Consider the following 11,123-nt stretch of genomic DNA (forward strand, 5'->3'; position numbering starts at 1 on the left):
TTGTGTAATGGCTGCACAACGCCAAGGTCACCCGCTGTGTGTGTGTTTGTGTGTGTGTGTGTGTGTGTGCATGTGCGTGGAGGGGGGGTATTGAACAGAGCACACATACCATCCCCTCCACCCCCTCCACCTCTCCACCGACCACTTCTCATCTTCTGGTAAGCTATAGGCTTCAGTCACCCCTGCAGACCCCTGTGTGTGGGTGTTTGTTGTAAAACAAGATCTCTCTCTCTCTCTCTCTCTCTCTCTCTCTCTCTTGCAAACACACAAACACCAGCATGTGCAGCCCAGGTGTACCCAGTACAGTAGGAGTTACACACACACACACACACACACATTATAACTGTATATTTAAGTTGATACAGATGCAGTCAGAAGTTTAATTCACTCTCTTTAACACTCGAACAGTTATATCTTTGTAAAGTGTAAATTCAGATATCAGAGATTTGTATTAATGATCTTTGACCACATAAGACCCTGAACCAGAAGTGGTGCCAACATTTTGCTAAGCTACAAAATAAATGCAATAAATAATATAATACTGTGGATATTTCAGCATCCGTTTGATCGGATTGTTGCGGTTAAATCACATCACAATCTGTTCTGTTTGGGTTCAAACTGCTATAAATCACACAAGTTAACCTGAGTGAGTAACACAAGGCCAAAGGTTTAGTTTCTGTTGGACGGCTCTAAAGACTACAATACCCAAGAGCCTCAGCTGCTGTTGCGAGGGAGAAGAAGCCACTTTGAGAAAAGTTTGTCTTTCAAATGCAAACGAAACAGCGCACCATAATGGCTGATTTCATCCAAAACTGTCCCAGAAACTAAATGTGAACTGATTCAAACTGCAACAAAGTGGAAAGTGGAATCTTTTTGTTGACAAGTATTATTTAAATACTGTGAATGCTACAAACAAAACTGAATTGGCCTTCACTGTATTTCCGTGGCAGCAGATGTTTCAGATAGTTTCAGGTATCATATTTCAGTCAGGAGAGACTTGAAGAATGAACAAATAGATTTAATTGATATGTGCACAATGAAGATGAGAATGTCTTTGATGATTAGACCCCATCGTGGTGTCAAGGTATTTGAAGGGGTTGGTGAAGCTGTGATTGGTATAGAAAACCACCTGATGGAGTCTAGACACTGCACTGGTGGTAGTGGTGAAGGAATGGAGAGAATGTTATAGATCTGGATGTGATGAGAAGTGGACTTCTGATGAGCTCAACCTGGACGCTGGATATGATGAATTGGAGGAACGTTCCAACAATTTCGCACTGAAATGACAGCTGAAAGCAGCAGAGACGAGAACAGATTTAAAGTTTGACAGCAGCGACATGATTGGCTGGAGGAGATTGTGGCTAAATCTGATAGTTGATTAGAAAGGAGAGTGAGATAATTGTGAATGGATGAGGTTTAATGAGAAGGTCTTCCTGCTTAAACTTATGCAAAGCTTCATAACTTTGATGAAGTAAATCAAAACTGTGCAAAAATATGTAGTTTTGAAATTTGGGTGAACCTGTAACTCATCCAAAGAATAAAAAGTTGCATTTAATTTTCTACTTATACTTTCATTTTCCTGTGAGAATCATTTTAGGATTGAGGATTATTCAGAATGGTATCAAGATCAAACATGAAAGTTTATTCTTCACTTGGGAGATTTCACAAAACAATCCCAATTTAAGGTCCACCAACCATCTTTTTCAACCCGGATTATATTACTAATCCATTATAAATATTACTGAGGAATGCCAGTCTTTATAAGCAGAAGGCGTTTGCTCTGTGGTCATGCTCAGTAGCTATTATACTATTTTTTAATATAAAATGTGTGTCCTTCAAACGGAAAAAACTGCAAACTCCTCCTACTGATGAATACCATGTGATGAGACTGAAAGGTTGTAGTCAGAACTTTAGTTGGGATTGTTTTGTCAAACTAATATCAAAATGTGTCAAAAATTAAAGTGAGCTTTAAATGATGATGCTGTGACCTTTGACCTCTTTGTTGCTCTTGAGAGATTTAAAGATTGAACACTTTGTGTAAGACCTTTGCTGACATTCTTCAGTCCTCCCAGAACCAGTCCGACACTGCATTCCAGCCAGCAGTTCTTCATTTCATTTATAAATATTTTAATGAATATTCATATGTTTGTGTCTGTGGAGCATAATTAATGGAATTAGCCACATGATGATTCTGATGACAAAGGAACTTGTATAAAAGTATACCCCTGAAATTTTGTTATAGAAAATGTGTATATGTATACAGAACTACCATTCCCACAGCTGCAGTTAATACAGTTCTTTGTTTAAAATACATCATTCAGGCCTGTGTTTTTTTTAGAATTTAAGGTTTAAAATGACGAGAGAATGAGAGTCATTTCTAATTCGCTCAGATCTTCAGTTTGTGTTGAAAAGCTGAAAATACAGAAATGGTCAGTTTATCAGTTGGAGTGTACTCTACTATATTCTATTGATGGTTTTCTTTACAGAATGAAACACAAACTGTGTATCTGCATTTGGCATTTATGTATAATTAATTTAGTGGATTGATTTTTACATATATTATACCATATACACACTAAAGCATTTTTTCATTTCACAATATTGTTGTAAAATCTCCACCACCTGCTAGAACACGGAGGTCTGACAGCAGCTCACTGTGGCCACTCACTGATCTCTTGTCGTGTAGTTTACACTTTGGCCACTTGATGGCGCTGTTGAGCCATTTTCTACATTTCATTTTTGGTTTCCGTCTTGAAATGTTCTCAACCCGGCTGTAATGATTCTTTTTTTATATATATATAATCATGCAGTTATTTGTCAGCAGTAAATGGTGATTATCCACAGAGAGGACACAGACACCCCCACTCTTTTATAAGTCTGTTTGGTTTATATATATATATATATATATATATATAAACTTTAATTCGAAACCTGTTTTATGTTGTGTCTCACGTTTATAAATTAAGGCCACAGACGGCTGATAGATTATTGATATTCATATTGATCACAGCTTCTGCAGGTCGTTGTCCTCACTGCAGGTCGGAGGGGTTTGTGAAACATTTTTAAATATTAGACAAACAACAAAACTGCAGCTGTTAATGGATTTCTGAGAAACTCGTGGCTTCTGTGCAACTGGTCAGCCTTTTGTTTTATTTTAGGACCACTGTGCGTTTTCCGCAAAGGAAAATGAACCCAATATATTTATTATAAATAAATCCCAAATGCAGACGTAGCCTGTTGTATGTGTTTTATTCTGTGAAGACAACCATGAATGCAGCATTACACACTGCCACTGATTAGCCGACAGTCCGGTCTGTGTTCTCCGCTGTGCCGCAGAGACTGAAGAAGCGGATTAGAAATCATTCTCTCCTCATTTTAAATCTTTAATTCCGAAAAACACAGGCCCGTATTATGTAGGCTATTTTAAACATGTATGAAACAGTACATTTGCAGCTATGGTATTGTTATTTTTCCTAATACTCTAACCTGTCGGGGGAAAAGTTCAATAGCGTGGGGATTAATGCAGCCGCCGTATAATAAAGACGTATACGTCAATAATGATAATAGTAACAATAATAATAATTATAGTGACATGCGGTATTCGTGCTCTTATCTTATTTTCAATAGGACATTAACATAGGTTAATAGTTAACATTTACTGTATTGATCATAAATTCTATATCATCATTTTTTTGTTGTATTTATTTTTATTTGGACCGTACAAACCATGTGTTTATTGCATTTTAATAATAATTGATAGGTAAGCACTATGTGAAATTATTTTTTTTAACATAAAAAAAATATCTAATAAACAGGGTTAAAAAAATCTCATATTTGGATTTCATACACATTTTATATAAATAAAAATGTAATGTGGATCTTGTTTTATAATTACAAAATGAAGACCAGTTGTTTCAATAATCAAGAAATTATTATTTTGGTTGCAGTTTAAAAAAACAAAAACAGGAAGGCCACAGTTGAAAATAAAGCTATTTTATTGTCAATGCATTCAACATGATTAGATAAACTATCAAGTAGTAAATTTCCGCAAAAGGAAGAAACACTGAAACTATTCCCCACTGACACAAAATATTACACTTTGTATTTCAAATAAAACAAATTATTTACATCGTAATGTATAGACTGCATCTTAAAATCAATATTATTTAATATTACATGCACTCTGAAATATAGTCTGACATAATATCCCCAATTTGTGTCCATATTCATTGTAGACATGAAAAAACTTGCTGCGTTGTAAACCATGACATGTGACTACATTTGTATTTCTTCTCTATATTTGCATTTATATGATATAAAATACAACTTACTGTACATTTACACATATTTAAATCTTCCCTTATTCTCAAACTTTTAAGTGCTTCATAAATAGATTAATTTTGAAGTCAAAACGCATTTGCATACACTCAAGACATGACATTTTGTACAGGGGAACAAAAGTAAACAGACCAAAAAGGAATTAGAAGATCATAGTCCAAAGTGGAAAGAAGTGCAAGGGGTGTTTGTGTATTTTTAAGTGGCCTATCTCCAGTCAGACTGCTTAAATCCAGGCAGGGTCACAGTCCCTCATTTTTAAAAAAAAGTTCCTTGTTGGTCTGTAAAAGTCAGTTATGGGAGGTCATGTGACGTGACAGGTGATGCCGCTCCCGGAAGGACTCGTTGCAAATGGGGCACTTGAGTTTCTCTTCACGCCGCCGCTTGACGAGGGGCTCCATGGCGTACTCCTTTTTGTGATGGGATCGCATGTGGTAAACCAAGTCCGAGGTCATGCGGAAGGAGGCGTTGCACTTGGCACACCAGTTCTGGGCCGGCAGGCAAAGGGAGGTGAAAGAGGGCGGCAGGAGAGTGAGCGCCGAGGGCATCTGAAGCTGAATAGGCCCCGAGTTCTTGGGCCAGAAGGCGGTGGCGTAGACGAAGGGGTTCTGCTTGGCCATGCCACCTGGCACTGGACAGTTGGCACCCAGTTCTGCGCCCTGTAGTTTGGCGGCAAGGTGGTCGGCCTGGTAGAGTCTGCTGGAGGAGATGGTGTCGCCCACCGCTGGGTGGCAGTCCAGCAGCTTAGGCGGCATCACCAGTGGTGAAATCTGGGAGAAGGAGGAGCGAGATGGCTGGCTAAAGGCGCTCTTCCTTTCTCCACCACTGCCGCCGCCGTGCTGGCTAACAGAGGTGAAAGCGCTGCCCATGGGTGAGGTTTGAGGCGGCTGGGTCTCCGACAGCACCTGCCTGATGTTGAGGTGCTTCTCTGATGGATTGCTGCTGGGACGACCACCATCTTTGTTTTCAGAGTTGGAGCTCTGGAGGTTTTTGTTGCCGCTGTGGTGTTTGAGGTTCTGGGGTGACTTCTTGACCTCAGTGAAGGCGCTGCGCTTGCCCTCAGAAAGCTGTGTAGAACCCGGCGGGGAAAAGGACTTGTGGTTCTCCTCCAAGCCGTATGCTCCTCTGTAGTTTTGTGCAGACGTCGCAAGCTCATCTTTAGACTTAGACTGTGGAAGGCTAGGCCCTCGGCACTCCCTGTCCTCTATTTCCGAGAACTTCCTCTTCCCTGAGCTCTCACTGCAGATCTCAGCCTCCTTGTCGCTCGGCGGGCTGGTGCGGTTGTTCTCTAGATCCCTGGCCAGGTTATGAAAGTCTGTGGAGGGTTTGTTGCTGTCCTGAGGGCTGCTGAAGCCTTCAGAGCGGCCCAGCTTTGGGCTGGTCCTGGTTGGGGTCGTGTTTGGTCGCTCGGTGCTGCTCTCTTTGCTGGGTTCCTCGTCAGCCACCGTGATGCTCTGCAGTCTTTTGGTGCAACGGAACCGGAGATGAGCCAAGAACGGGAACTCAAACTGGAACCGCTGGCTGCAGTCAGGACACGAGTGGTGGGACGAACCTGTGAGGAAGAGAGACGTAAATTAGTTGTGACAAAAAGCGCCTATAAAGCTGTCCTGCCTAAATGTGGTGTCTTATAATAATGAATTAATTATTAGCTTTGTGTTCTATTTCACACTACATTTGAATTCAGACTGACTGTGAGGTAAAATAAAGACCATACAGAACAATGATGTCAATATTTTGGTGGTTGAAACATGGGCTACATTGTAGTTAACTGTCCAGCAAAGATTATGATTTCAGCTGCCTCACCTTTGCTTTTGGCGGGAGCTCTGCTTGAGCTGAGCAGCAGCAGGTCGATGAGGTCTTTGCCGTACCAGACCAGCAGCTCCTCATCCTTCTCGATCCGGCGGAGTGAGCGGTAGAAGAGCTGGCCGTTCTTCACGTAGGCCTCCAGGTTCTGTTCCTCTTTGTCCCGGGCAGACTGGACAAGCCGCAGCCACATCAAACCCTCTGAGGTGCTGTTGGCTGCTGAGGTGTCCACCTGCACAACACACATAACACCCATTGAGTTAAGACTTCAGTGCAACAACTCAAATTCTTTTTTAGGCAATTATTATTCCTCAAAATCTTAAATAGGGACATATTATCTAACCAACCCCTTCAGGCCAAATATGAAGAAAAAAAAAAGGTTTTCACTACACTGAATAAACCTCAAATGCATTTCTTTCCTTGCAGAAATAATAATTTTTTAAAACACACAATAGAGGATTAAATGTTTGTTGTAGTCTAGAGTTAATGTCAGTCAAAAATGTCAGTCTTGCTCCATTGTTAATATTGCAATTTACAACAAGGGGCTGAATCAGTAATATTTTTTATATATATATTTGGAGCTGCACAGCAAGAAAAGCATAAATAAAAGGAGGCCTGTTAAGATGTTAGGTGGTAGAATTTGTATTTGAAAGATAAATATTAAAAAAAATTGTGGGGTAATTAAAAAAAACCAGAAAAATTCTGGGGATTGTGTTAAAAAAAATAATTGAAAAAGACCTACTTACCCTGAAGATATAAGGTGCTGTGCGTTTGTCGGTGGATTTCAGAGCTATGAAGGCGATGCTGTCATACAGCGACGTGTGGCTCAACACACAAGGCCCGAAAATGGCGTTTTCTGGGATGTCACACGTCGTGTAGACGCTTGTAAAAATGTCCGTCAGACACTGCTGGACCGCTTTGGCGTCCCCATCCCACACCAACTTCTGAGAGCTGGACTCCTCCATTTCACACTGCAGAGACAGGGGAAGGCGAGAGACATCAGAGATCTTGTGGGAAAACACTGTCTACTAAATACTACCAGCAGTCGGAGAACAACACAAACACCAACACAACCATTCGGATCCATTTAAATAATACATTTTTGTCCCAATACTTTATTTCCTCTAAAATGTTAACCTGTGTAAAGCGGTTGTTTAGTGGCTTTACCCTCCACCACTGTCCCTGCTGATCGGAAATAAATCTCTTCCTAGACAGATTGGCTAAACCAGCTGTCATGGGCGTGATTTGGGGCCCATTTCTTTTTTCTTCTATTTTTTTTTTTTTTTTGGCCAGGCTTTCTAATTAATTCAAACCCCGTAATAAGTTCATGACGGCATCACCGTCATCCTCTTGATAATATGGTTTCCCAATGTTGTCAGTTATATAATAGTACGAAAATATGGTCGAAATCACAACACACCAACATTACATTATTATTGTTATTATTATTATTACTATAATTACTAATATTATTATTATTATTATTATTATTATTGCTGTTGTTGTTATTGTTGTTCCTGTTGTTTTCTCGGATTATATCACATACTTTTATATATAATATTTAGCTATCCCTTTATTCAGATTATTTTAGATAAACGGTTAATTACGATATAATTTCCCTGCCTGTCTTTCTTTATTATAATTAATATTAATATTAGTATTAATACTAGCATTACTAGGCCTCTACGGGCTCCCATTGCTCGTCTGTTCAGCTGTAATTGTTAAGATTCAAAACGAAAATAAATCCTTTGATATTTCTATAATAATTCTAAAGTCACTTTTAAAGTCAAGTCCCCAAGAGCGATTTACAACTGCCTTATCCTGCCTCATTGTATGTTTTTATTATTATATACTCTATAAATGTAATATTCCTCCAATAGGAATGGTTTATAGGTTTGCTGTGACATGTTTATCCGTCTAAAGTCGTGTTACAGCATCACGACATGGTGTTTATTCCTTACGGAAAAAAGAAATAATTTTAAAGAGCACTCTCAGGAGGAGCTGGTGGGGTCCGTGCATGTCCAATGGAGAGAGCATGTCCAATGGGTTTCAAGTGGACTGTCAAAGTCAGTGATTTCATGTCAGCCAACCTTTCTCTCCTTTCTACAAGCGGCAACGTATGCCGCCTCATTACCATAATCCACCACGTTCCCCTCTGAGACTGTAATTAAAGCAGCACGACCAGTTAATTATTTCTTTTCTCCCTTTCTAACCTCTGAATGTGTGTGTTTAGACGGCTGCGGCTCTTTCACTCCCTCCTCTCCTCCCTCCGCCGTTAAATACAGCAGAAACTGTGCGCGGAGACCTGCACCTGATACACACTTGTTCAGCCGTAAATTATAGCCTCATTTGACACTAGAATAACACAGAAAATAATAGAATAAAAAAAGGCTTTCAACGCCACCATAAGCGTCTGATAATGGGAAAAAGTAGGCCTATTCCTTAAAAAGTAATTCCTAAATTGCTGAAATAGTCATATTCTTGCCTGTGCTGTGGGGTAGATTATTGTTGCACCGGATATTTATAACACTGAACATTACAAAATAATAATTCATAACCCTTTACTGTTGCTTTTTGGGGCCTGTGTGTGCAGCATTGTAGATTATTTTAACAGCTCCGAGATTTATTTGTATGTTTAATTCTCTTATTAACTGTTTAGAACATCACCAGGAACCACTCAAACAACTTCCACCGGCACTTAGCTTGTGCAATATAAAGCAGCCTAGACTATTCATTAGAAAAATAAAATAAAGAATTCCACAGTTGGACCAAAAGTTTGCCTTCCTCTGCGCAAAACTGGGAAGCGACCGGCATTTGCGCATCCATTTCAGAAATAAATGTGCTGATATTAACAGCTGCATCCATAACAATGATGAGTAGTGGGAAACGATGAGCTACCGTCTGTCCATCCCCAATATCGCCGGTTGTTTTGTGGCTGCACGGGCAGAAAAGCCAGGCTCTCTGCTTCTGGCTCTGGTTTTCTGATTTATTAAATAAAAATGGAGAAAATCTGATTAAATGGCCCGGGGTAGTTTTTTAATAAAAGACTTTGTTTAATCCCGCTCATTTTCAGCATTTTATATCTTCCTAAGAGGCTCAACAGCAACAGAGAGGCTCTCTGTAGAACATTTTGCGCACGGTGCAATGGAGAGCCTTTCCAAAGTGGCTCTTAACGCTGCGCTGCATGCCAGCCGAAAGAATTTGTTTCCGGCACCATACAGAACCTGTTTATGCTCAGAGGAACAGGAATAATCGCTTCTCAAGGAAGGAAACTACACAAAATATTCGGCCAACAATATGAAAGACTGCACATCCATAAACTGGAGGAAAGCAGCCACCCTCCCATTCAAACCCACTGCGGGTGGGGTAGGGGGAGAGCAGAGATGGGGGAGTGTTTAACCCATCTGCTAAAGCCGTGCCAGGCTGAAAACTGTCCTAAATCAGCGCTGTGACTGAATTGCGGGTGTTGTCCGCGGCACATCTGCGTTTTGGGGTTATTTTTTTTTCTCCCTGCTGCTTTCAGAGCCTGCAGGATGTGTGGCTGCATGTGCCGCGCAAAAACAAACCCAGAGACCGTCCCCACTCCTCCTCTTACAAAAACTATCCAAACCACACACAAGCCTTGCATTTCACCAACCTACCTTTCCGTCGACGAGGAGAAATAATAATCCACAAACGAATTGCGAGCGATGCTGCGAATCAAAACCCCGGTTGCACCCCCGGGGAAAATAAAATAAAAAAAAAGCCCCGAAAACAAGCAAAGGGGGATGCGGTGACGGTGATGGAGGTGATGGAGATGGTGATGCGCTCCCGGTCTGCTCCGTAGTGTCAGTACATTTCCCCCCCGGTGTGGTGAAAGTGACAGTGCTGCTGCTGTTGCAGATACTCGCCGACACTGGAAGTGACCGGGCGGGGTAGAGAGAGCTGGACGGATAAAGGGAGACAGAGAGAGAGAGAGAGAGAGAGAGAGAAAGAGAGAGTGAGAGTGAGAGAGAGAGGCGTGCAGATGGGGCCCGATGCTCTGGCTGACTGGCACACCGACACACACTTTTTGTTTGCGGCACATAATCTACCCAATGAGGCGTGTCACTCTCCGTCTCCTCCCTTTAACTCTTCACTGGCCGACTGTCATTTGATGCGATTTATGGACGAGCAGGGGGATAAAGACCCCCCCCCCCCATTATTATTGTAATTCTAATCACAATAGTTGGTGGTTGTATTAGAATAAAGTGGCATTTAGGGAGTCGGATGTTGGGAAAAAGTACAATTGTATGTGCAGTTTCATCTGGATGAGAGTCAAAACACCAACATTTTTCATTTTATATTATTATGATTATCATCCACATTATTATTATTTATGTCACAGAGCTTCACTTTAACTTTACCCCCCCCCCCCTCGAAATTAGGGGGTGACAATCAAGTGACACTCAAGATGTATTTACATGTATGCTAATTAAACGGGCTTCCTTTGTGGCTTTAACCCGCGTCTGGAATACTGTGTGGACATGGAGCACGCAGCACCGGGGCACAGTGAGCTCCCTCCGCCGCCAGCCGGCTCTACACGCGGCCACAGCGGCTCTGCACCCCGGGTAGTCTCACCGCGGAGCGCTGCTGCTGCTGGCTGTCTGTACTGTGTTCAGGCTCATTTAGGGGGCGCCAGTGTATAATTTGCATTGAGTGAGCTGGGCTGATAGTTTGATGGGAAGGGGAGAAAAGCTTCAGGTCAGGTGCAGCACTGATGTTTTAAACTATTTTCTGAAAGACGTTATTCTTAATTTACTTGACTTTATTATTAGGCCTACATCACTTGTTTGTTAAGCGTTTCATTTTTAACTTCCATGTAGGCCTATTGGTTTTTTAAATTACATATGATTCTAAGACTTATGTTTAAAAATGAGAAGATGTTAGAAAGTATTTCTTTCTAATATATATGGCAAGCTAACTGACTACACATGTTTATTGACTCGAGTATAATAATAAGAGGC

General features: G+C 41.1%; 1 protein-coding gene across 1 annotated transcript; it reads right to left on the minus strand.

Annotated features, from left to right (window-relative positions):
- Window positions 1-3,984: 3,984 nt before the first annotated feature.
- On the minus strand, window positions 3,985-10,159 carry prdm8b (PR domain containing 8b). The gene is made up of 4 exons (XM_035657701.1): window positions 9,780-10,159; window positions 6,885-7,109; window positions 6,139-6,370; window positions 3,985-5,887 (listed from the first exon to the last, which is right to left on the minus strand). The coding sequence occupies exons 2-4, from the start codon at window positions 7,101-7,103 to the stop codon at window positions 4,626-4,628; spliced, it is 1,713 nt and encodes a 570-aa protein (XP_035513594.1). The 5' UTR covers window positions 7,104-7,109; window positions 9,780-10,159; the 3' UTR covers window positions 3,985-4,625.
- Window positions 10,160-11,123: the final 964 nt, after the last annotated feature.

Source organism: Morone saxatilis, unplaced genomic scaffold, assembly GCF_004916995.1.
Source record: "Morone saxatilis isolate NCDOM2014 unplaced genomic scaffold, NCSU_SB_2.0 Contig16, whole genome shotgun sequence".
NCBI classification, from domain to species: Eukaryota; Metazoa; Chordata; class Actinopteri; family Moronidae; genus Morone; species Morone saxatilis.